This window comes from Ornithorhynchus anatinus, chromosome 2, assembly GCF_004115215.2.
Source record: "Ornithorhynchus anatinus isolate Pmale09 chromosome 2, mOrnAna1.pri.v4, whole genome shotgun sequence".
In the NCBI taxonomy this organism is placed as follows: domain Eukaryota; kingdom Metazoa; phylum Chordata; class Mammalia; order Monotremata; family Ornithorhynchidae; genus Ornithorhynchus; species Ornithorhynchus anatinus.
Genome location: NC_041729.1, coordinates 145,057,068 through 145,083,787, shown reverse-complemented (window position 1 = coordinate 145,083,787; position 26,720 = coordinate 145,057,068). Strand labels below are relative to the sequence as shown.

General features: G+C 50.9%; 1 protein-coding gene across 7 annotated transcripts in view; it reads right to left on the bottom strand.

The window, feature by feature from the left end:
- Nucleotides 1–19,887, bottom strand: part of BICD1 (BICD cargo adaptor 1) — a 259,987-nt gene extending 240,100 nt beyond the window's left edge. For all 7 annotated transcript variants that reach the window (XM_029057749.2, XM_029057750.2, XM_029057751.2 and 4 more), the window contains exon 1: nt 19,506–19,887. In XM_029057749.2, coding sequence (XP_028913582.1) covers nt 19,506–19,742 — 237 coding nt within the window. In that variant the 5' untranslated portion in view covers nt 19,743–19,887. The remainder of the gene's footprint in view (nt 1–19,505) is intronic.
- Between the last annotated feature and the right edge of the window lie 6,833 nt (nt 19,888–26,720).

Below are 26,720 nucleotides of genomic sequence, written 5' to 3'. Positions count from 1 at the left end.
CATACAGTAAATACAACTGAATGAATGAATGTTGCAAAAGGGAGTGGGAGACGAAGAAATGAGGGCTTAGAGAAGGCCTCTTGGAAAAGACGAGCCCTTAATAAAGTTTCGTAGGGGGAAAGTACGGACACGGACACGAAGAGGGAGGGCGTTCCAGGCCAGGGGCAGGATGGCGGCAGGACAGAGGAGACTGAGGAAGGATCCGGGTCGTCTAATTCCCAGGCCTGAGCTCTCTTTCCACCGGGCCGCGTCGCTTCTCGGAGACGCGGGCGGAACCGAGTCATGAGTCAGAGACAGGACGGGAGTTGAGTGACCCCTGCCAACACACAGTGGGGCATCTAACAGGAAGTCATTTGGAACAGAAAGGAACGTTCTCGAGACAATAGAGTGTCCGGCCTCCATCTTATTTCACACGCCAAGTACAATCAATGCTCTTCTTTCGGTTCATTTCCGCTTTCCCGCTGGTACTGCTTCAATGCCCTCTCACTTGGCAGCACACACCCTGTGCAATCACTCTGCAGAGACAAACCAGGCACCCGCACACCCAGATCCTGGGTTCTGCTCTGAAGTTAGGGCTCGAACCCGGAGGCCCCACGTGGGGCTGGGACCGTGTCCGACCTGATTACCTTGGATCTACCTCAGCAGTTCGCACAGCGCCGGACACACCGTACGAATGTCTCTGTGCGGATGAGGCACCAATCTACGTCTCCGGCCCTGATCTCTCTCCTCTGCAGTCTCAGATTTCTTCCTGACTTCAAGACATCTCTACCTGAATGTCCCGCCGACACCTCAAACTGAACACGTCCAAAACGGAACTCATCTTCCCACCCAAACTCTGCCCCTCCCCTGGTCACTGCAGACAATACCACAATCCTCCTTGTCTCACCTTGACATTGCCCTCAGCTCATCTCTCTCATCCAACCCACATATTCAGTCTGTCACCCGATCCTCTCAGGTCTTTTTTATACGGTATTTGTAAAGCACTTACTGTGCTCCAGCCACCGTACTAAGCGCTGGAATAGACACAAGCTAATCCCACAGTCCCTTTCCCACATGAGGCTCACGGTCTTAATCCCCATTTTATAGATGAGGTAAATGAGACAGAGAGAAGTGAAGTGACTCGCTCAAGGTCATACGTCAGACAAGTGACGGAGCGGGAATTAGAACCCAGGTCCTTCTGACTCCCAGGCCTACGTTCTATCCTCTAAGCCACGCAGCTTCTGTACCTTCACGACACTGCTATAATCCACACTTTCTTCTCCATCATAACTGCTACCAAGCCGATACGAGCACTTATCCTACCCTGCCTTGATTCCCACATCTGCCTCCTCGCTGACCTCCCTGCCTCCACTCTCTCCTCGCTCCAGTCCATATTTCACTCTGCCGATCAGAACAGCAGCATGGCACGGTGGATAGAGCCCGGGCCTGGGAGTCAGAAGGTCATGGGTTCTAATCCCAGCTCCACCTCTTGCCTGCTGTATGGCCTGGGGCAAGTCACTTCACTTCTCTGGGCCTCAGTTACCTCACCTGTAAAATGGGGATTGAGACTGGGACCCCCATGTGGGACGGGGACTGTGTGCAACCCTATTTGCCTGTATCCTCCCCAGCGCTTAGTATAGTTCCTGGCACATAGTAAGTGCTTAATAAATACCACCATTAGTATGAGAAGCAGCATGAATTAGTGGGAAAGAGCACGGGCTTGGGGGTCAGAGGTCGTGGGTTCTAATCCCCGCTCTGCCGCTTGTCAGCTGTGTGACTGTGGGCAAGGCACTTCACTTCTTTGGGTCTCAGTTCCCTCATCTGTAAGATGGGGATGAAGCCTGTGAGCTCCACATGGGACAACCTGATTACCCTGTATCTACCCCAGTGCTTAGAACAGTGCTTGGCACATAGTAAGTGCTTAACAAATACCATTATTATTATAATTATTTTTTGGAAAAAAATATCCAGTCCACGCCTTCCCCACTCTTTAAGAAAGTTCAATGGTTGCCCATCCACCTCCATATCAAACAAACTTCTCACCATTGGCTTTGAAGCTGTCAATCCTCTTGCCCCCTCCTACCTCACCTCGCTACTCTCCTCCTACAACCCAGCCCGAACACCTCGCTCCTCTAGCGCCCGCTTGCTCATTGTGTCTCCATCTCGTCTATCTTGCCACCAACCCCTTTTCCACATTCCACATTTTCCACATTGGGGAAGCAGCATGGCTCAGTGGAAAGAGTCTGGGCTTCGGAATCAGAGGTCATGGGTTTGATTCCCGGCTCTGCCACTTGTCAGCTGTGTGACTGTGGGCAAGTCACTTCACTTCTCTGGGCCTCAGTTACCTCATCTGTAAAATGGCGATTAACTGTGAGCCTCACGTGGGACGACCTGATTCCCCTGTATCTCCCCCAGCGCTTAGAACAGTGCTCTGCACATAGTAAGCGCTTAACAAATACCAACATTACATTCGCCCTCTGGCCTGGAACTCCCACCTCACTCCCACATCCATATAAAATTGTGGTATTTGTTAAGCGCTTACTATGTGCCAAGCACTGTTCTAAGCGCTGAGGGATACAAGGTGATCAGGTTGTCCCACGTGGGGCTCACAGTTTTAATCCCCATGTGACAGATGAGGTAACTGAGGCACAGAGAAGTTAAATGACTTGCCCAAGGTCACACAGCTGACTAGCGGCAGAGCCGGGATTAGCGGCAGAGACCACCACTCTCCCCCCCTTCAAAAACCTTACGAAGGTCACATCTCCTTCACCTTCCCCGATTAAACCTTTTTCCCCTGTCCCTCTCCCGCCTGAATTACCTACGCACTTGGATATGTGACCCGTGGGCATCTGGTTACGGCTCCACTCTCGGCCCGACAGCATTTATGTTCCTGTCCGTAAATTATATATTAATATCAATGTCCATCTCCCCCTCTAGACTGTAAGCTCGCTGTGGTCAGGGAACATGTCTACCAACTCTGTGGAATTGTAATAATAACGATGACGATGGTGTTGGTTAAGCTCTTATTAAGCGCTGGGGTGGATACAAGCAAATCGAGTTAGACAAGTCCCTGTCCCATAAGGGGTTCCCAGTATCAATCCCCATTTTGCAGGTGAGATAACTGACGCACAGAGAAGTGAAGTGACTTGCCCAAGGCCAAGCAGCGAAGCAGCGTGGCTCAGTGGAAAGAGCATGGGCTTGGGAGTCAGAGGTCGTGGGTTCTAATCCCGGTTCCACCACTTATCAGCTGTGTGATTTTGGGCAAGTCACTTAACTTTTCTGGGCCTCAGTTACCTCATCTGGAAAATGGGGATTAAGACTGTGAGCCCTACGTGGGACAACCTCATTACCTTGTATCAACCCAGTGCTTAGAACAGTGCTTGGCACATAGTAAGCACTTAACAAATACCAAAATCATTATTATCATTATTATTAAGGCCACCCAACAGACAAGTGGCAGAGCTGGGAATAGAACCCATGACCTCGACTCTCCGGCCCGTGCTCTATCTACTATGCCATACTGCTCCCAAGCACTTATTTCAGTGTTCTGCAGAGAGTGAATGCTTAATAAATACCCTTGATCGATTGATTGCTTAACGAATATCATAAGAAATAAAATAAAATAAACACGAGACATCATATCCTTCCCCAACTATTTCTGATCTCCCCACCTAATGTTCCCCTTCCCCTCTCTGCAGCTGCCTTCTGCACATACCAACCTCACCTGAATTACTGAATGATTCACTCATTCATTCATGTACTCCATCGACCTGCTCTGTTATGCCTACGTTTACCCACGCAGAACTGTGATGATGGATTCCAGGCAATTACACCATTAGACTTCTGTAAAAATAGCCATCCTGTATTAATTCCAGGGGAATTCCACCAGTGCCTTCAAGAAGACTCTTCCTCAAATTCTGAAACGGGAAGCAGTTATATCTCCCCGTTGCTAAATGACAGAGGTTATCACTTGCAAGAAGAGAACATTGACCCAAAATAAATCAAAAATCCCAAGCCCCAGAAGGCTTCTGTCCCATTTGTCAGGGAGTTTGAAGCACTGCTCAGTGCATAAAAATTAACATTTGGGAAGTTGTTCCCATAAAGCACTACTGACGGAGTTAAGGAATCCAGGATCCAACATCTATTGGCAAGACCGGATGCCTAGCCCAAGGGACTGGAAAAATTCATCTCTGTGACATCGAGTTAACACTCGGTGTGACAGAGGTGGGGTGTGGCTGGAAGAGAGGAGGAGAATCTAAGTGATTAGTACGGTGCTTTGCACACAATAAGAGCTCAATAAATACAATTGAATGAATGAAATGAAGGCAGCAGGATAGCCAACAGTCATTGGTCAGTGAGGGGAAACCGGACCTACATAAGAGAGGATATATCTGTAATTTATTTATTTCTTTTAATGCCTGTCTCCCCCTCTAGACTTTTAGCTTGTTGCGGGCAGGGAGTGCATCTGTTTGCCGCTAAATTTTACTCCCTCAAGCGCTTAATACGGCATTCTGCACATAGTAAGCATTCAATAAATACAATTGAATGAACAAACATCGAGAAGGGATAGGTGAGCCCCACACAGGGCAGAGACTTTGTCCAATCTGATTATCATATGCTTAGCACGTAGCCTGCCTTATGCCACTAAGAATTAATTATCAATTTTCTACCCCAGCACTTAGTACAATAGCTACCCCAGCTAAGGCTTAGTAAGTAAGGACAGAGACCATTACAAATCAATTATGATATTTATGAAGCCCTTACTAGAGGTCAAGCACTGTTCTAAGCCCTGGGGTAGATACAAGTTAATCAGGCCGGACAGAGTACCTGTCCCACATGGGGCTCACATGTAGGAGAGAGAACAAGGATTGGATCCCCATTTTAGAGAGGAGAAAACTGAGGGACAGAGAAGTAAAAGTGGCTTGCCCAAGGTCACACAGGAGGCAAGTGACAGAGCCAGGATTAGAACCCAGGTCCTCTGAGTCCCTGGCACATGCTCTTTGCAGTAGGCCACACTGCTTCTTATAATTACTAATATTTGCAAATAGTCTTATTAGTCGGCGACATTTATCGAACACTTATTGTGTGCAGAGTCCTGTACTAAACACTTGGAAAAACATGATACAATCCAGTCGATAGACTCATTCCCTGCCCAAAAGGAGCTTACAGTCTAGAGGGGGAGACAGATGGTAATATAAATAATAATCATAATTATGGTATTTTTTAAGCACTTACCATATGCCGGGCACTGTACTAAGCACTGGGGTGGATACAACCAAATTGGGTTAGACCCAGTCCCTGACCCACATTGGGCTCCCATTCTCAATCTTCATTTTACAGATGAAGTAAATGAGGCCCAGAGAAGCAAAGTGGCTTGCCCAAGGTCACACAGCAGACAAGTGGCAGAGCCGGAATTAGAACCCATGACTTTCTGACAGCCAGGCCCTGCTCTCTCCACTATACCATGCTGTTTCTGTGGGGCTGAAGGTGGGGTGAATATCAAACTCTCAAAGGGTACAGATCCATGTTCATATGCCATGCGGAAGGGAGGGGGAGTCAGGAAAAGGAGGGGAATCGGAGAAGACCTCTTGGAGGAGGCGTGACCTTAATAAGACTTGGAAGATGGAAAGAGTTGTGATCCGGCACATGTAGAACAGCGTGGAAGCCACGTGACTTAGAAAGAGCACGGGCTTGGGAGTCAGAGGATGTGGGTTCTAATCCCGGCTCTGCCATTTGTCAGCTGTGTGACCTTAGACAAGCCACTTAAGTTCTCTGGGCCTCAGTTACTTCATCTGGAAAATGGGGATGAAGCCTGTGAGCCCTATGTGGGACAACCTGATCACCTTGTATCCACCCCAGTGCTTAAAACAGTGCTTGACACTTAGTAAGCGCTTAACAAATATCCTTATTATTATTATAGAGGGAGAAGGAGATCCAAGGCAGAGGGAGGACGTGGGAAAGGGGTCAGCGGTGAGATAAGACGAGCTCAAAGCACAGTGGGCAAGCTGGCACTAGAGGAACAAAATGTGTGGGCGAGGCTGTTATAGGACAGCAGCGAGGCGATACAAGGGGTTAAGCCGACTGGGGGCTCTAAAGCCGAAGTGTTTCTGTTTGATGTCGAGGTGGGCGGGCAACCATTGGAGGTTCTGGAGGAGCGGGGAAACGGGGACTGAATTTTTTGTTTCCTTTTTGGAAAATGAACGGGGGGCGCTGGTAAGTGTGGACTGGAGCGGGAGAGACAGGAAGCATTCTGAATTCAACTTCAAAAATCTCCATGGACGATCGAAACCCTAAAAATCAAAATGTATTCATCTAAACCAACCCAGATATGCTTTAAGCTTGCCTGAAATTAGCGTTTTGAATATTGAAGAGCCTAGGCCTCTGCTCCTGAGATATTTATTTATATTAATGTCTGTTTCTCCCTCTAGACTGGAAGCTCGTTATGGGCAGGGAATGTGCCTGCTAATTCCAACGTGTTGTACTCTCCCAAGCCCTTAGTGGAGTGCTCTGCACCAAGTAAGAGCTCAGTAAATACCACTGATTGACTGATTGATTCCATTCCACACAGAGGAGCAGCTTGATGCAATGGATAGAGCCCGGGCCTGGGAGTCAGAAGGCCATGGGTTCTAATCCCGGCTCTGCCCCTTCTCTGCTGGGTGTCCTTGGACAAGTCGCTTCACTTATCTGGGCCTCAGTTACCTCATCTGTAAGATGGGGATGGAGACTGGGAGCCTCATGTGGGACAGGGCCTGTGTCCAACCGACTTAGTGTGTACACCCCAGTGCTTAGTACATAGTAAGCGCTGAACAAATACCACGATTATTATTATTATTATTAGGCTTGCAGGAAAAAGAACTCAAACCAAACCCTTCTTTTGATCCTTGAACTTCCAGCCCACCCAGAACCCAACAAAGATTTCCTTTGAGGAAACTAAAACCGCTACCAGACATTCTCTGCCAATGAGAACACTGCCATGCTTCCACTTCTCAAGTGAAAGATGAAAGCCTATTGTTGTTAAATACAATTTGTTCATTTACATGCATTCTCGAAAAATGGCAATTCGCTAATTCATAAAAATACCTAATAACTCTCATCATCAGTCAGATGAGAGGTTATTCTACAGAGGTTGGTGACGTGCCATTTTCCATCTCTGCTGAGAAAAGCCAACCAAAAAAAAAAAAAGGGTGCGGAGCTTTTCTCCTCAGAAGATCTTTCAGTCCAGAATAGATTTCCATGTGCCTGGAATATGCTGTGTAACCTGGCACCCTCCTCCAGGGGGATCCATTTGGGATGCGAATCGTGTCCGATATAAGCGTTGAATCCACCCTGGTTCTTGGCATGGTGCTTGGCACATGATGAGCACTTGATAAATCCCAAATTGTTGTTATTATGGTAAGAGGCAACATACCCCAGGGTAAAGGACCCTTGTCTAGAGAAGCAGCGAGTTGTCGCGGTTAAAGCATGGACCTGCGTTCTAATTCCTGGATCCACCACCTGTCTGGTGTGTGACTTTGGGCAAGTCACTTCACCTGTCTGTGCCTCAGTTACCTTAATCGAAAAATGGGGTTAACATTGCAAGCCCCATGTGGGACATGGACTGGGTCCCACCTGATTAGCTTGTATCTACCCCCGCGCTTAGTTCAATGTTTGTCATGTAGTAAGCCTTTAATAAGTGCCAAGATTATGAGCCCAGCCCGCACACTCCGCTCCTCTTGCCGCTCACCTCCTCACGGTGCCTTGTTCTCGCCTGTCCCGCCGTCGACCTCTGGCCCCCGTCCTACCTCTGGCCTGGAATGCTCTCCCTCCTATCTGCCAAACTAGCTCTCTTCCCCTCTTCAAAGCCCTACTGGGGGCTCACCTCTTCCAGGAGGCCTTCCCAGATTGAGGCCTCCCTTTCCCTCTGCTCCTCCTTCCCTCCCCATTGCCCCTACTCCCTCCCTCTGCTCTACCTCCTTCCCCACCCCACAGCACTTGTATATATTTGTACATACACTCTATTTATTTTATAAATGATGTGTATGTATTTATGATTTATTTATCTATTTTGACGGTATTGCCTGTCTACTTGCTTTGTTTTGTTGTCTGCCTTCCCCGTTTAGACTGTGAGCCCCTTGTTGGGCAGGGACTATCTCTATCTATCTCTATCTCTGTTGCCAAATTGTACATTCCAAGCACTTAGTACAGTGCTCTGCACCCAGTAAGCGCTCAATACATACGACAATGAATGAATGATGATGATGAAGATGATGATGGCTTTTGTTAAGCACTTACTATGTGCCAAGCACTGTTGGAAGTGCTAGAGTAGATATAAAGTCATCAGGTTGTCCCACAGTCTTCATCCCCATTTTACAGGAGAGGTAACAGAGGCACAGAGAAGTGAAGTGACTTGCCCAAATTATCATTAAGGATGAATAAACCAGCATAAACCAGGCCACTCGAATGGATTTATCTCTTGCCTCACAATACACCACCTTCCTCTGATACTATGGTTAGTACAGTGCTCTGCACACGGTAAGCGCTCAATAAATCCGACTGAATGAATACTAAACTGTAAACTCCTTGTTGGCAGGGATCGGTACAACTCTATCAAACTTCACTTTCTCAAGTACTCAGTAGAGTACTTTGAACACAGTGAGTGCTCAATAAATACCAGTGACTGACTGAACTCTTTTCCTCAGTGTAATTTCTTAAATCTCCAATCCATTTGTTTTCTAAATTGAAGCAGGCGTATGTTTGCATAGTTGTCCTGGGGGTAATATTCATAATATAATAATGATGGTATTCGTTAAGTGCTCACTATGTGCCAGGGACTGTTCTAAGCGCCGAGGTGGATACTAGCAAATCGGGTTTCACACAGTCCCTGTCCCACACAGGGATCACAGTCTTAATCCTCATTTTACAGAGGAGGGAACCGAGGCCTAGAGTAGTGAAATGGCTTACCCAAGGTCACACAGCAGACCAGTGGTGGAGCCAGGATTAGAATTCCCAGGCCCTATCCTCTACAGCAGACCAATGGTGGAGCCGGGAATAGAACTCAGGTCCTTCTGATTTCCAGGCCCCGGCCCTATCCTCCAGGACACGCTGCTAACGTGCTAAGAAATGGCCTCCAGCATCTCTTTACCCCTGGCTTCTGACCAAGATTCGGTACAGGTGACGATCCACTCCCGCTGAAAGACAATCTGCTTCTGGCCACAGAGAATGGTTAAGTGTCATTTTGTATTTCTGTTGACCTGTCAGCAGCAGTGAGTCAGTGGACCCGAATGTGCTACTGACCGGCTTGCGGAGATTTCCTCTCTTCTGGGAGCCGAGACACGTCTGCCTGCGGGGAGGGGCCAGCAGGGCCATGTTCTGGAAGCCTGCCTTCCAGCCAGAGGGATTAGAGGATTCATCTCACTCAAAGAAGAGAAGCAGTGGCTTCAAAACCGTCCATCCCCTCGCCCCCTCCTACCTCACCTCACTTCTCCCCTCCACCAGCCCAGCCCGCACACTCCGCTCCTCTGCCGCCGCTCACCTCCTCAATGGGCCTCGTTCTTGCCTGTCCCGCCGTCGACCCCTGGCCCACGTCCTCCCTCTGGCCTGGAACGCCCTCCTCCTCCTCCTCCTCCTCCAATCTGCCAGACAATGACTCTCCCTGCCTTCAAATCCTTGCTGAAGGCCCATCTCTTCCAAGAGGGCTTCCCAGATTAAACCCCACTTTTCCTCCTCTCCCACTCCCTTCCGCGTCACCCTGACTCACTTTCTTTGCTCTTCCCCCTCGCTGTCCCACAGCACTTATGTATATATCTGCCATTTTATTTATTTATATTGTCTGTTTATTTGTAATTATGTCTCTCCCCTTCTGAACTGTGAGTTCATTGTGGGCAGGGATCGTCACTCTTTATTGTTGTATTATTTCCCAAGCACTTAGTACAGTGCTCTGCACACAGTAAGCGCTTAATAAATATGATTGAATGAATGAATGCATGCATGAACGGGCCTGGGAGTCAGAGGGCATGGGTTCTAATCCTGGCTCCCCCACTTGTCTGCTGTGTGACGTTGGGCAAGTCACTTCAATTTAGTTGCCATTGTTTTTACGAGATGTTCTTCCCCTTGATTCTATTTACTGCCATTGTTCTTGTCTGTCCGTCTCCCCCGATTAGACTGTAAGCCCGTCAAAGGGCAGAGACTGTCTCTATCTGTTGCCGACTTGTTCATTCCAAGCGCTTAGTACAGTGCTCTGCACATAGTAAGCGCTCAATAAATACTATTGAATGAATATTGAATGAATGAATTGTCTGAGTCTCAGTGACCTCATCTGGAAAATGGGGATAATGACCCTGAGCCGCATGTGGGACAGGGATCCGATCCGTTACCAAGACTGCCGGTCTCACCTTTACAATATCGCCAAGATCCGCCCTTTCCTCTCCACCCATATGGCTACCTTACTGCTACAGGCTCTGGTTATATCCCGGCTAGACTACCGTGTCAGCCTGCTCCGCTAGACTACCGTGTCAGCCTGCTCTCTGATCTCCCTTCCTCCTCTCTCTCCCCACTCCAGTCTATTCTTCACTCCACTGCCCGGCTCATCTTCCCGCAGAAACGTTCTGGGCGTGTCACCCCCTTCTTAAACACCTCCAGTGGTTGCCTATCGACCTCCGCTCCAAACAAAAACTCCTCACTCTAGGCTTCGAGGCTCTCCATCACCCTGCCCCTTCCTACCTCTCCCCCCTTCTCTCTTTCTACCGCCCACCCTGCACGCTCCGCTCCTCTGCCGCCCACCTCCTCAGCGTCCCTCGGTCTCGCCTATCCGGCCGTCGACCCCCGGGCCACGTCCTCCCGCAGTCCTGGAACACCCTCCCTCCTCACCTCAGACAATGTAATTCTCTTCCCCTCTTCAAATCCCTAAAACTCACCTCCTCCAAGAGGCCTTCCCAGACTGAGCTCCCCCCTTTTTCCCTCTGCTCCCTCTACCCCCCCACCTCTCCGCAGCTAAACCCTCTTCTCCCCCTTTTCCCTCTGCTCCTTCCCCTCTCCCGTCCCACCCCCTCAGCACTGTACTCATCCGCTCAACTGTATATATCTTCATCACCCTATTTATTTTGTTTAATGAGATGTACATCGCCCTGATTCTATTTGCCATTGTTTTTATGAGATGTTCTTCCCCTTGACTGTATTGTCATTGTTCTTGTCTGTCCGTCTCCCCCGATTAGACTGTAAGCCCGTCAAAGGGCAGGGATTGTCTCCATCGGTTGCCGATTTGTACATTCCAAGCGCTTAGTACAGTGCTCTGCACATAGTAAGAGCTCAATAAATACTATTGAATGAAATAAATACTATTGAATGAATTTGCTTGAATCTCTCCTGGCTCTTAGTAGAGTGCCTGAAACATAGTAAGCGTTTAAGACCACAATTATTATGAATATTATTATTAAGAACCTCGAGGATCAAAGGATCCTGGGAGGAGTCACGTGGGAGAAGATGGCCACAGAAGCATGCGGCCTTGGTACGATGCCCCACAGTGGGTGAGGTCGTCAGTCTTCTAGCTTTAGGGTTCTACCCGCCCCTTCATCCCATGGGGACTAAGTTGGGAACTAGTAAGAGTCCTGCTTTTATCCAGAGAGGAGGGGGCAAGAACCCCTCAGCGGGGGCCGTTTCAACAGCAGTTTGGCAGTGGATGAAGAACCTCCCCTTCCCCAGCAGCCCAGCTGAATGGGCTCGGGAATGGGGGTTCTGTCACGGTTGGAGACAAAGAAATAAGAAGAAGACGACGAATGGTATTTGTTAAGTGCTTACTTTGTGCCAAGCACTGTTCTAAGCGTTGATAATAATGGTATTTGTTAAGTGCTTATTATGTGTCGGGCACTGTATTAAGCACTGGGGTGGGCCCCCTTTTCCACCCCTTTCCCTCTGCTCCTCCCCCCTCCCTTCCCCTCCCCTCGGCACTGTGTTCGTCGGCTCATTTGTATATAGATTTTTATTACCCTATTTATTTTGTTAATGAGATGTACATCACCTTGATTCTATTTATTGCTATTGTTTTAATGAGATGTACATCCCCTTGATTCTATTTATTGCTATTGTTTTTGTCTGTCTCCCCCCATTAGACTGTAAGCCCGTCAGTGGGCAGGGACTGCCTCTATCTGTTGCCGATTTCTACATTCCACGCGTTTAGTACAGTGCTCTGCACATAGTAAGCGCTCAATAAATACTATTGAATGATTGAATATTGAATGAATACAGGCAAATCGGGTTGGACACGGCCTCTGACCCGTGTGGGGCTCACAGTCTCAATCACCATTTTACAGATGAGGTAACTGAGGCCCAGAGAATTGAAGTGATTTGCCCAAGGTCACAGAGCAGACAAGTGGCAGAGCTGGGATTAGACCCCATGACTTTCTGACTCCCAGGCCCATGTTCTACCCACTCTGCCACGCTGCTTCTGTCATCTGCCTTCCTCGGAAACAGTCCCCTCTCGGGCCCTGGAGGGGAGCCGGGAAAAGGAGAATAGGCTCCAAGTAGCGAGGTGAGTGTTGGCGGAGGCCAGAGACCCCGGCTCCAGCCCGAATCCTGCTCTGCTTTATGAAATTTTTATATCGGAAGAGAGATCCGCTATCCAAATCAGATCGTTACCATGGCCAATGGGTCTCGTGTGGTCACGGCTGGATTAGATGGTCTCTTAGCTGCAGGTTTCTGGATCTTTTAACCCGATTTTGACCAGACACTCTTATTCAATGCTACGCACAGGACATTCCGTGATTTACTCAGACTTGACTGGACGGGCAGGCCAATTATTAATAATAACAATGGGTTTTGTTAAGTGCCTGCTCTGAGTCAAGCACTGGGCTAAGGTCTGGGGTAGGTTAGACAGAAGCAGATGGGACACAGACCTTGTCCTTCATAGGACTCACAGTTTAAGGGGGAAGAAGAACATGTATTTAATCCCCATTTTACAGATGAGGAAACTGAGGCACAGAGAACTTAATAATAACGATGGCATTTGTTAAGCAGTTACTATGTGCCAAGCACAGCGACTGTCCCATCAGTCACACAGAAGTCAAGTGGTGGAGCTGGGATTAGATAATAATAATAGTAATTATAGTAATTTTGGTATTTGCTACGTACTTACTGCATGCCAAGCACTGTTCTAAGCACTGGAATAGATACAAGGTAATCAGGTTTTCCCATGTGAGGCTCACGGTCTCAATCCCCATTTTACAGATGAGATAACTGAGGCCCAGAGAAGTGAAGTCACACAGCAAACAAGCGGCAGAGCCGGGATCAGCACCCACGTCCTCTGACTCCCAAGCCCGGGCTCTTGCCACTAGGTCATGTAGATCACCCGGTTCTCTGACTCCCAGGCTCTTTCCATCAGACCAAGTCACAATGATGCAGGTGGTTCAAATCTCTGCAAGTGATTTTTTTCAAGGGCCTCAAGGGGCTAGAGCCTGTTTCCCAAACTGATTTGAAACACGAGTTTCTATTCTCCTGCCTTCCATCCCACCACTGACTATGTAGTCCTCCTCCTTGACAGAAGAGCCTCCTCCCCTCTGGTTCAAACTGTTACCACATTAATTAATTATACAGTAAGCACTTATCCTACCCACCTTGATTATTGTATCGGCTTCCTCGCTGACCTCCCAGCCTCCTGTCTCTCCCCACTCCAGTCCAGTCTCCATTCTGCTGCCTTTTCCTTCAGAAACGTTCAGACCATGTTTCCCCACTCCTCAAGCAACTCCGGTGGTCGCCCGTCCACCTCCACATCAAAGAAAAACTCCTCACTGTTGGCTTTAAAGCTCTCCATTAACTTGCCCCCTCCTAACCTCACCTCCCTTCGCTCCTCCTCCATCCCAGCCCGCACACTTTGTTCCTTTAATGCTAACCTTCTCCGCTGTACCTCCATCTCGTCTATCTGGCCGCCGGCCTCTCGCCCACATCCTACCTCTGGCCTGGAATGACCTCCCTCCTCCTGTCAGACAGATAATTGCTCTCCCCCACTTCAAAGCCTTACTGAAGGCACATCTCCTCCTCCAAGAAGCCTTCCTTGGTTAAGCCCTCCTCTCCTCTTCTCCCACTCCCTTCTGTGCCGCTCTTACTTGCTCCTTCACTCATCCTTCCCTCCCATCCCCAAAGCACATACGTATATATGTATCTACAATGTATTTATTTATATTAATGCCTGTCTCCCCCTCTAGACTGTGAGCTCGTTGTGGGCAGGAATGTGGCTGTTGGTTGTTCTATTATACGCTCCCAAGCGCTTAGTACAGTACTTTGCACACAGTCAATGCTCAATAAATACGACTGAATGAATGAATGAGAGCAGAAACTCTACCCCAATCCTTAAAACATCTTGAACAAGCTGGAAATTTCATTCCCCAACATTTCTCCAATGCCAAACACTGCACTAAGCCCTGGTGAAGATTCAAGATGATCAGGTTGGTGGATACAGTCCCTGTCGCACAGGTGCTTAATCACCATTTTACAGAAGAGGAAACTGAGGCACAGAGAAGAAAAGAGACCACACAACAGACACGCGACAGAGCCGGCATTAGAACCCAGGTCCTCTGACTTCGAGGCCTGTGCTCTTTCCACTAGGCCACACTACTACTTCTTAATACACGACAGCGGCTGTCAAACCAACTCCTATTCATCTCCTCTGGCAGTAACACAAATTATAAGGGTAACAGATGAAAAAAACTCTACAACATCTTACCCGAAAAACTCCTTTCTCAAGAGTATTCCTATACCAGCCCACTGGATCCAAGATCTGAAAGGTTTTAAGCTGGACTTTTTAAGAAACAGGTGAAAGGGAAAGAAAAATCAAGAAAAACCAGAATGCAAGAAAAATTATAAGGATGACTGATTGCACTGTTCCCGCCGCCCCTGATTTCCCAAATCTGGTATGGATTTTTTAAAAAATCTATCTGCAGGGCTTAATTATTGGCCCTGAGTGGTATGTTATAAATTTCCCACGAGTAAATATAATCTCCCTTTGCACAGTCCTCACTCACCCAGTTCTATAGGAAATAATATAGCTTATGACTGATTCCTCCCGCTTCCCACAGAAAGCTCTTAAAACCTGGATAACACATGTAAAGCGATAGAAAATCGGATATCACTGAAATTAGCTAAGAGATATGTCTGCGGATTCCTCTCCGTTTTCAAATTCAAATAACCAAGGAATTTTCCATGCCCCCAAAACACATTTAACATGGGTAACCTGGTATCCAGCAGCTATTAGTCCACTTGGACATGAAGATGTGAGGCAAACCATAGAAATAAATTCACAGAAAATCAAGTTAATGGTCATACTTTGCAATACCATAAATTGGCTTTTTTTCCTTCCCTATAGTGCCGTAAATGACTTAGCACCTCTTTCCGTAGGCACTATATATGTACAAAATCCCCTAAAGTGTGGACAGCACTGAGGCTGAAAATAACGTATCACGACCACCTATGAGGAAAATACACCCCGTAATTGCTTAGAGTCAAACATTTAAAATTTCCTTAAAAACATGGTTCAAAACTTAGGCTTAGGAGAACAACCGTTCTTCAAAAAGAAACCTAAATATATGGCGTGAGACGAGCAAAAATACCCTCAGTTGTTCATCGCCAGCTCGGTTTCGGTAAATACGAAGTGCTATTCTATTACCGTTACCGAACTCGTGTTCTAATTTCAGTCAGTCCCTTGGCTGATGAGGTAGTTGTTTTTGATACCGTGACTTTTCTATATTTTAAAATCTAATTCCTATTACGAATCAATTCTGCTAAACTAAAAGGCCCTCTGCTGGTGTCTGACTGACGAGGATGGTCATGAGACATCAGCCAGCCATTATTCTTTATACCAACTCAACACGATCTTTCCCTTCCTTCCTTTTTGCACCTTTCTTTGATCCTCATCACATCATGTTTGTGCACATTCCTGAGTCTGCTTTCCTGCCTTAGCAAAGCAGTGTTGATCTGGGCAGTCAACATCAAAAGCATCAAAAGCTTAAATTCTTCATAATATAACCAACATCCTCTCCTGTTTTCCCATCTTTCAAATTGAGGACACCGATCTCGAACCTGCTGTCTCATCAGATTTGGGGAGAGCTTGGGTTTCCTTGAAAAATCCATTTAGTGCGGGGGGGGAGGGTCTGTCACTAAACCACTGAAGGAAGGCTTGTCCTCAAGGCTCCGCTTGCCGGATTCAAATGTCTCGACTGCCGTTCTGTCCTTTGGCAATAGGCAGCAGTTTATTGTATTCGGGCATCCATTAACAAATCAAACCTTATAAGAAAATGAATATCTAAAAACATAGCATTGCTACTGCACAATGACTAATGACCACCTCAAAATCTACTGTTTTTCCAGACCCTTTGATTTTTTTGTCAGGTACAACCATCTGAGAAAAATGACGTTCGCCGCGAGAAAGAAGGCAGCTTCCTTTTTGTCAAGGCTCTGATGAAAGAGAATTTTCCTTGGGCACGAACTTCACTTAAAATACAGATCCGAATCTATTGATAAATTTCCCAGAGAGAGTTAATGGTATTCTTATGCATAAATCTGCCTACCTGGGTACAAATTAAAAACCCGCCTCATTATCTTTTGCATCAGTGAGAATGGATCTAGGCTATCTAGCCCCTAAAAAGAACTGGTGAGTGACGAATCCCAATAATTGGTTATTGTGGAATGGAAAAGCCTAGGCAAGTTTTTGTTCTATTTATGTATTTACCTAATGATTTTCTTTAAGACGGTTAGAATGATATCACCCAGTTAGGTGCAACCGAAGCTCTAGACCGTCCCCGGATCATTCAGGTCTTATATTCTCCAGTTCAAACTCACTTAAAATGAAAAGCAGCCTTTTGCAAATACCAATAGGTCAAAATTCATTTTCCCGAAGCCACTGGCCCACAAGTTTAATTTTCATTTGCTCAGGGTCATCTCTCCAATGAATCAGAGATGCAGCGTGGCCTAGTGGATATAGAGCACGGATCTGGGAGTCAGAAGGACCTGGGATCTAATTACGACTCCTCCACTTGTCTGCTGTGTGACCTTGAGCAAGCCCCTCCACTTCAGTGCCTCAGTTCCCTCCTCTGTAAAATGGGAATTCAGAGCGCGAGCCCCGTGTGGGACAAGGACCGCGTCGAGCCTCGTCGGTTTGTACCTACCCCAGCGCTCAGCACAGTACCCGGGCACATCGTAAGCACTTGAATACCATAAAAAAATTATAGCTACCCCCTAATAGGGCTGTCTTTCTCAGTTTCAACAAGGCATCTTAGAGAAGCAGTGTGGCTCAGTGGCAAGAGCCTGGGCTTGGGAGTCAGAGGTCACGGGTTCGAATCCCAGCTCTGCCACTTGTCAGCTGTGTGACTGTGGGCAAGTCACTTCACTTCTCTGTGCCTCTGTTACCTCATCTGTAAAATGGGGATTAACTGTGAGCCTCACGTGGCACAACCTGATTACCCGGTATCTTCCCCAGCGCTTAGAACAGTGCTCTGCACATAGTAAGCGCTTAACAAATACCAACATTATTATTATTATTCTCTTGGTTTGTTTACCAGTGATCCAGAAGAGTGGTGATGACAGTTTTAAGCAAAGGTGCAGTCCTCTATCTCCTGCCAGTAGACATTGGGGTTTATCTGTGTATTTGTGTGTTTGTTTTTTAGTTGTTCTTGCTGTTGTTTTCCTCCATTATCATTTTTTGGGGGGCTGTGCACTGGGGTTAGGTCTGGGGGGGAGGGGGCTCAGGTGCGACTGAGATCTTTTCAATTGTGACAGTGTTGTCCCCAGACACAATCCCCTTGCATGAAGCAACATCGCCTAACGGATAGAGTCCGGGCCTGGGAGTCAGAAGGTCGTGGATTCTCATCCCGGCTCCGGCACTTTGTCTGCTGTGTGGGGCCTTGGGCAATCACTTCACTCCTCTGTGCCTCAGTTACCTCATCTGTTAAATGCTGATTATGACTGTGAGCCCCAGGAGGGATTAAGACGGAGAGCCTCGATTTGCTCGTACCCGCCCCGTCGCTTGATACACTGCCCCGCACATAGGAAGCGCCTAACAAATGCCATCATCGTCATTATTATTCCTATGAAATATGGAATGTGCCGGGACCACTATGACTTGAGCGAGCAGAAGGTTTGCAAAGTTTTGATTTCACCCTCAAACTGAACCCGATTAATAACCCTCTAGTACACTCCTCATGACTCACGATGTCAGATCACCCAGTGGCTTTACATGACCGCCCCCCACCCCCAACCCGGCACCCTGCCAAATGATGGATCCTTTGTCATTTTTGGCTTGGGTCTGTATCAAGGATAGTTACCCTTCTGCCCCGCTTTTTCCTGATTTCTTCCTCTTTTCCAAGAGGGATGAAGTCAGGGTGGAGGGATATGGGGGATCCCCCCCAGAAGGTGGGGTATGGGTGGGGAGGGAATGTATGGGGGGGGAGACTGTCCCCCCCTTCTAGACTGAGAGCCCGTTGCTGGGTAGGGATTGTCTCTGTTGGTGAACTGTTCTTTCCAAGCACTTAGTACAGTGCTCTGCACACAGTAAGTGCTCAATAAATACCACTGAATGAATAAGTGAATAGAAGGCGGGGGGGGGGGATCCCCAGAAATGATAGGGGGGGGTCCCCAGAAAGCTGGGAGGGGGGCTCCCCCAGAAGACAGCAGGCATGGAGGGGGTGGAGGGATGCCCAGAAGGCTGTTGGGGGAACGCAGAAGGTGTGGGAGTGGGGGACACCTAGAAGGCAGGGGGGAGTATGGGAGTGGGGGAGATGCCCCCAGAAGACAGGGAGGGGTGTGGGAGCCCACCAGAAGGAGGGGGAGTATGGGGGGGGATGCCAATGAGGCTGGGGTGGGGATCTCCAGGAGACAGAGGGGAGGTGAGGGACCCCCAGAAGGCAGGGGGAGTATGGAGGAGGTGGGGGATGCCTATAAGGCTGGGGGGGACCCCCAGAAGACAGAGGGAGGTGGGGGACGCCCCAAAAGGCAGGGAGGGATATGGGGGACCCCCAGAAGGCAGGGGGAGTATGGAGGAGGTGGGGGGATGCCCATAAGGCTGGGGGGGAACTCTAGAAGGCAGGGAGGGATGGGGGGACCCTCGGAAGACAGGGGGAGTGTGGAGGTGAGGAGATGCCCAGAAGGCTGAGGAGGATCCCAGAAAGCAGGGAGGGATGTGGGGGACCCCTAGAAGACAGGGGGAGTGTGGAGGGGGTGGGGGAGATGCCCAGAAGGCTGAAGGGGATCCCAGAAAGCAGGGAGGGATGTGGGGGACCCCTACAAGACAGGGGGAGTATGGAGGGGGCGAGGGAGATGCCCAGAAGGCTGGGGGGGGGATCCCCAGAAGGCAGGGAGGGATGTGGGGGAACCCCCCAGAAGACAGGGGGAGTGTGGAGGGGGTAGGGGGGATGCCCAGATGGCTGGGGGGGACTCCAGAAGGCAAGGAGGAATGCGGGGGACCCCCCCAGAAGACGGGGGAGTGTGGAGGGGGTGAAGGGGATGCCCAGAAGGCCGGGGGGGGGCCCCCAGAAGACGGGGGGGAGGGGGAGGAAGGGCGGGCGGGTCACCTCCTTGAGCTGCTCGAGCTCCTGCTTGAGGCCGTCGTACTGGGCGTCGAGCTGGTCATAGTGGTGCTGCAGGGTGAGCTTCTCCTCCAGCACGGCCAGCCCGTACTCGGCCGCCTGGATCTTCTCCTGCGTCGTCTCCGCCAGCTCGCGGCTCAGCCGGACGATCTCCGCCTGGTACTGCTCCGCCGTCCGCGGGCCCGCACCCGCGCCCGCACCCGCCTCCGCCTCCGCCGCCATGGCCCGGGAAGACCCCCGCCGCTCCCCGACCACCCCCGGGGAGGGCCTCAGCCCCGCCGCGGCCGCATCCTCCGCCCTGCGGGGACCTGCGGGGACCTGCGGGGAGCTGCGGGGAGCTGCGGGGACCTGCGGGGAGCCTGCGGGGAGCCTGCGGGGAGCTGCGGGGAGGCTGCGGGGCGGGGAGCTGCGGAAGCCGGGGAGGGCGCTCGGGCTTCCCCGCGGGGCTGGGGCCCCGGCGAGGCGTCACTGCGGGCTCCCCGCCCCGCACCTGCTCCCTGGCCCCGCAGCCCCCGCGCCGACCGCCTCCCGCACCGCAGGACGCGCCCCCAGACCCGTGGCCACGCCCCCCGCACCGCAGGCCACGCCCCCCGAGCCCGGTGGTCATGCCTCCCATCGCAGGCCACGCCCCCTGGACCGCAGGCCACGCCCCTTCTCCGCAAGCCACGCCCCCTGCATCGTAGGCCACGCCCCGAGCCCGATGGTCATGCCTCTCACCCTAGGCCACGCCCCTTGCACAGCAGGCCACGCCCCTCGCACTGTAGGCCACGCCCCCGCACCGCAGACCACGCCCCCCGAGTCCGGTGGTCATGCCTCCCTCCCCGGGCCACGCCCCTGCACCGCAGGCCACGCCCCCTGTGCGGCAGGCCACACCCCTTGCACAACCGGCCCCGCCCCTCGCACCGTAGGCCACGCCCCCTGGATCGCAGACCACGCCCCCGAGCCGCGTGGTCGTGCCTCCCGTCCCCGGCCACGCCCCCTGAACCCCAGGCCACGCCCCCGCCCCGCAGACCACGCCCCGCGCCTGGTGGTCACGCCCCCACCGCAGGCCACGCCCCTCGGCACGTGACTACGCCCCGAGCCCCGTGGCCACGCCCTCCGCACTCAGGCCACGCCCCCTATCCACGTGACCCCGCGCCTTCGGCCCCGCCCCCTTGTCGGCCCCGCCCCCGCCGCGCCCCTCAGTCACACCCGCCCCCTCAGTCATTCAGTCAGTCAGTCGTTCATTCATTCAGTAGTATTTCTTGAGCGCTTACTATGTGCAGAGCACTGGACTAAGCGCTTGGAATGGACAGTTCGGTAACAGATAGAGACGGTCCCTGCCCTCTGACGGGCTTACAGTCGAATCGGGGGAGACGCACAGACAAAAACAATGGCAATAAATAGAATCGAGGGGATGAACATCTCATTAAAACAATAGCAATAAATAGAATCCAAGGGATGGACAGCTCCTTAACAAAAGAAATAGGGGAATAAAAATCTATAGAAATGAGCACAGTGCTGAGGGGAGAGGGGGAGGAGCAGAGGGAAAGGGGGGAGAAGGGGGCTTAGCTGAGGGGAGGTGAAGGGGGAGAAGAGAGGAAAAAACAACACACACACACACCCCCTCCCCGCCATGACCCCCCACAGCCCCCCATAACCCTTCCAGCCCCTCCACAGCCCCCCACAGCCCCTCCAGAATAATAATAATGTTGGTATTTAATTGCTTACTATGTGCAGATCGCTGTTTTAAACACCGGGGTAGATACAGGGTCATCAGGTTGTCTCACGGGAGGCTCACAGTCTTCATCCCCCTTTTCCAGATGAGGGAACTGAGGCCCAGAGAAGTGAGGTGACTTGCCCACGGTCCCACAGCTGACAAGTGGCAGAGGCGGGATTAGAACCCATGACCTCTGACTCCCAAGCCCGGGCTCTTGCCACTGAGCCACACCTAGTCACCCATAACCGTTACAGCCTCTCTACAACCCCTCACAGCCTCTCCATAATCCCATTACAGGCCCTCCATAGACTCCCCACAGCTCCCCTCAGCCCCCCATAACCCCTTACAGCCCCCCCACCGCTCCCCAAAGCCCCCCACAGCGCCCCATTGCCTCTTACAGCCTCCACACAGCTCCTCTCAGCCCCCCATAACCCCTTACAGCCCTCCATAACCCTTACAGCCCCTCACAGCCTCTCCATACACCCCCCACAGCCCCCCACAGCCCCCCATTGCCTCTTACAGCCTCCACACAGCCCCCCTCAGCCCCCCATAACCCCTTACAGCCCCCCATATCCCTTACAGCCCCCCCACAGCCTCTCCATACACCCCCCCAGCCCCCCAGCCCCCCATATCCCCTTACAGCTCCCCCACAGCCCCCCAAAGCCCCCCACAACGCCCCATTGCCTCTTACAGCCTCCACACAGCTCCCCACAGCCCCCCATAACCCCTTACAGCCCCTCACAGCCTCTCCATAACCCCATTACAGGCCCTCCATAGACTCCCCACAGCTCCCCTCAGCCCCCCATAACCCCTTACAGCCCCTCACAGCTTCTCCATAGACCCCCCCACAGCCTCCCACAGCCCCCCACAGCCCCCCATAGCCTCTTCCAGCCTCCACATAGCTCCCCTCAGCCCCCCATAACCCTTGCAGCCCCTCAGAGCCTCTCCATAAACCCCCCACAGCCCCCCACAGCCCCCCATATCCCCTTACAGCTCCCCCACAGCCCCCCATAGTCCCCCATAGCCTCTTACAGCCTCCACACAGCCCCCCACAGCCCCCCATATCCCCTTACAGCTCCCCCACAGCCCCCCATAGTCCCCCATAGCCTCTTACAGCCTCCACACAGCCCCCCTCAGCCCCCCATAACCCCTTACAGCCCCCCCATAACCCTTACAGCTTCTCACAGCCTCTCCATACACCCCCCACAGCCCCCAACAGCCCCCCATATCCCCTTATAGCCCCCCACAGCCTAGACCCCCACAGGCCCCCATAACCCTTACCGCCCCTCCACGACCCCTCACAGCCTCTCCATACACTCCCCCACAGCCCCTCCATAGCCCCCCATAACCCTTACGGCCCCTCCACAGCCCCCCACAGCCCTCCCTAGACCCCCCCACAGGCCCCCATAAGAAGGAATAATCATGATTGTATTTGTTGAGCACTTACTATGTGCAGAGCACTGTTCTAAGCGCTGGGGTAAATACAGGGTAATCAGGTTGTCCCTCGTGAGGCTCACAGTCTCCATCCCCATTTTACAGATGAGGTCATTGAGGCCCAGAGAAGTGAAGTGACTTGCCCACAGTCACACAACTGACATGTGGCAGAGCCGGGATTGGAACCCATGACCTCTGACTCCCAAGCCCGGGTTCTTGCCACTCAGTCATGCTGCTTCTCTTTTCTATTGTACTGGACTCTCCCAAGTGCTTCGTCCAGTTCTCTGCACCCCGTAAGCGCTCCATAAATACCCCTGACTGATTGACTGACCGACTGCTTACTCTGTGGCAAGTACAGAGCAGCATGGCCTAGTGGATAGAGCACAGGCCCGGGAGTCAGAAGGACCTGGATTCTAATCCCGGCTCCGCCGCTTGTCTGCTGTGTGACCTTGGGCAAGTCGCTTCACTTCTCTGGGCCTCAGTTCCCCCATCTGTAAAATGGGGTATGAGACTGCGAGCCCCACGGGAGACAGGGACTGCCAACCACCCGATTTGCCTGCATCCACCGCAGCGCTTAGTACAGTACCTGGCCCATTCAAAACACTTAACAAATATCATTTTTATTAGGAGCTGGGGTTGATCCATGATAATAATAATAATAATAATGTTGGTATTTGTTAAGCGCTTACTATGTACAGAGCACTGTTCTAAGCATGGGGTAGATACAGGGGAATCAGGTTATCCTACCCGGGGCTCACAGTCTTAATCCCCATTTTACAGATGAGGGAACTGAGGCACAGAGAAGTTAAGTGACTTGCCCACAGTCACACAGCTGACAAGCGGCAGAGCCGGGATTCGAACCCATGACCTATGACTCCAAAGCCCGTGCTCTTTCCACTGAGCCACGCTGCTGCCCGATAATCACGTCAGAGTCCTTGCCCCACAAAAGGCTCACCATCTTTTTTCTGTGGTATTTGTTAAGCGCTTATTCTGGGCCAAGCACTGTACTAAGTGCTGGGGTAGGTTCAATCGTATTTGGTGAGCGCTTACTGTGTGCAGAGCACTGGACTAAGCGCTAGGCACTGTAGATACAAACCAATCAGGTTGGACACAGCCCATGTCCCACATGGGGCTCAAGGTCTTGAACCCCATTTTGGAGCAGGGGCTTGGGAGTCAAAAGAACCTGGGTTCTAATCCCAGCTCTGCTACTTGTCTGCTGTGTGACCTTGGGCAAATCACTTCGCTTCTCTGGGCCTCAGTTCCCCCATCTGTCAAATGGGGATTGAGACTGCAAGCCCCACGTGTGACAGGGACTGTGTCCAACCCGATTTGCTTGTATCCACCCCAGGGCTTACTACAGTGCCTGGCACACGATAAATGCTTAACAAATACCCCCAAAATCATATCGCTTCTAAAACGCTTCAGCGAGCCTGGGAGTCCGAAGGTCATGGGTTCTAATTCCAGCTCTGCCACTTGTCTGCCGTGTGACCTCGGCCAAGTCACTGGACTTCTCCGTGCCTCGGTTACCTCATCCTTAAAATGGGGATTGAGACTGTGAGCCCCACGTGGGACAGGGGCTGCGTCCAACCTGATTTGCCAGTATCTATCCCAGCACCTAGCACAGTGCCTGTCACAGTGAGGCAGCGTGGCTCAGTGGAAAGAGCCCGGGCTTGGGAGTCAGTGGTCATGGGTTTGAATCCCGGATCTGCTGCTGGTCAGCTGTGTGACTTTGGGCAAGTGACTTCTTGAGAAGCAGCGTGGCTCAGTGGAAAAAGCACGGGCTTTGGAGTCAGAGGTCATGAGTTCAAATCCCAGCTCTGCCACTTGTCAGCTGTGTGACTGTGGGCAAGTCACTTCACTTCTCTGTGCCTCAGTTACCCCATCTGTAAAATGGGGATTAAGACTGTGAGCCCCATGTGGGACAACCTGATTCCCCTGTGTCTACATTAGCGCTTAGAACAGTGCTTTGCACATAGTAAGCGCTTAACAAATACCGACATTATTACTTCTCTGGGCCTCAGTTACCTCATCTATAAAATGGGGATTCAAGCTGTGAGCCCACGTGGGTCAACCTGATCTCCTTGTATCCCCCCAGCGCTAAGAACAGTGTTTTGCACAGAGTAAGCGCTTAACAAATACCACCATCGATTAGACTGTAAGCCCGTCATGGGGCAGGGATTGTCTCTATCTGTTGCCAAATTGTCCATTCCAAGCGCTTAGTACAGTGCTCTGCACATAGTCAGCGCTCAATAAATACTATTGAATGAATGAATGTCACACAGAAAGCACTTAAATCAAATATAAATCAAATAACCTTGTCTTTCCGGGTAGGTAGGGAAGATTTTAAGGTCAGGGTGCAACTGAAATGTACGTCCAGGCCGATCTAGTTCTCCCACCGCCGGTTCGAGGGGCGCAGGTGGCGGGAGGGGAGCGAGGTGCGGGGAGTCGCGCAGTGGAGGTCGTGACAGGCACCTTGAAGCCGCGTGCATGAGTGGGTCGGTCCTGCCGTCGGCGGGAAGAACACCGGGAGCAAAGATGCCGAAAGAGACTGTAAGCCCATTAGTGGGCAGGGATTGTCTCTATCTGTTGCCGAATTGTACATTCCAAGCGCTTAGTACAGTGCTCTGCACATAGTAAGCGCTCAATAAATACTATTGAATGAAAAAGAAGGCCAATTCTACCTAAGGGCGAGTCAAGGAGGAGCCCGAGAGGGGGTCGGCCAGGTGGTCAGCCAAACCCGTCCCCGCAAAACCTGAACCTGAGCCTAAAAAGGCAGCGGCAACAAAGAATAAATCTGAGGACAAAAAGGTTCAAACTTAGGGAGTAAAAGGCAAACCAGCTGAGGTGGCAAACCCAGAAGATTTGCTGGCGGAGAACAGAGAAACAAAAGTGAAGAGGCCCCAACTTCTGATAAAGCTGGAGAGAAAGAAGCCAAATCTGAGTAACACCTTGAACCAAGTCTTTTATCAGTGGTCGCTGCACCTCTTTTCTTGTACAGTTCAGAGGAATATTTTCATCACCTATTTTGTAAATGCAAGGTTTTTTAGTAGCTCTAGAAACACATTTTTGAAGAAGGAGAGAATCCCACGTGGTTTAGTGGCGAGAGCGTGGGCTTGGGAGTCAGAGGTTGTGGGTTCTAATCCCGGCTCTGCCACTTATAAGCTGTGTGACTTTGGGCAAATCTCTTCACTTCTCTGGGCCCCAGTTACCTCATCTCTAAAATGGGGATTAAAAAAATGGCATTTGTTAAGCGCTTACTATGTGCAAAGCACTGTTGTGTGTATCTCTATGACTATCTTGATGATGTTATTTTGTTTAGCTCTGTTTTGCTTTGCTGTCTGTCTCCTCCCTTGAGACTGTGAGCCCGTTGTTGGGCAGGGATGAGGGAACTGAGGCCCAGAGAAGTGAAGTGGCTCACCCAAGGTCACAAAGCTGACAAGTGGCACATAAATGGAGGAGTCAGAATTCGATCCCATGTCCTCTGACTCCCAAGCCAGTGCTCTTTCCACTAAGCCATGCTGCTTCTCATTATTATCATTAATGTTGTTGTTGTATTTAGCACTTACTGTGTGCCAGCCACTGTACTAAGTGCCGGAGTGGATAATAATGTTGGTATTTGTTAAGCGCTTACTATGTGCCGAGCACTGTTCTAAGCGCTGGGGTAGACACAGGGGAATCAGGTTGTCCCACGTGGGGCTCACAGTCTTAATCCCCATTTTACAGATGAGGGAACTGAGGCACCGAGAAGTTAAGTGACTTGCCCAAAGTCACACAGGTGGCAAGTGGCAGAGCCGGGGTTCGAACCCATGACCTCTGACTCCAAAGCCCGTGCTCTTTCCAGTGAGCCACGATACAAGCTAATCGGGTTGGACACAGTCGCTGTCCCACCTGGGGCACGCATTCTCCATCCCCATTTGACAGCTGAGGTAACTGAGGCCCAGAGAAGTGAAGTGACTTGTCTAAGGTCACACAGCAGACACGTGGCCGAGTAGGGATTAGAACCCAGGTCCTTCTGACTGCCAAGCCCGGCTCTAGCCACTAAACCACTCTGCTTATGCATTGCCGAG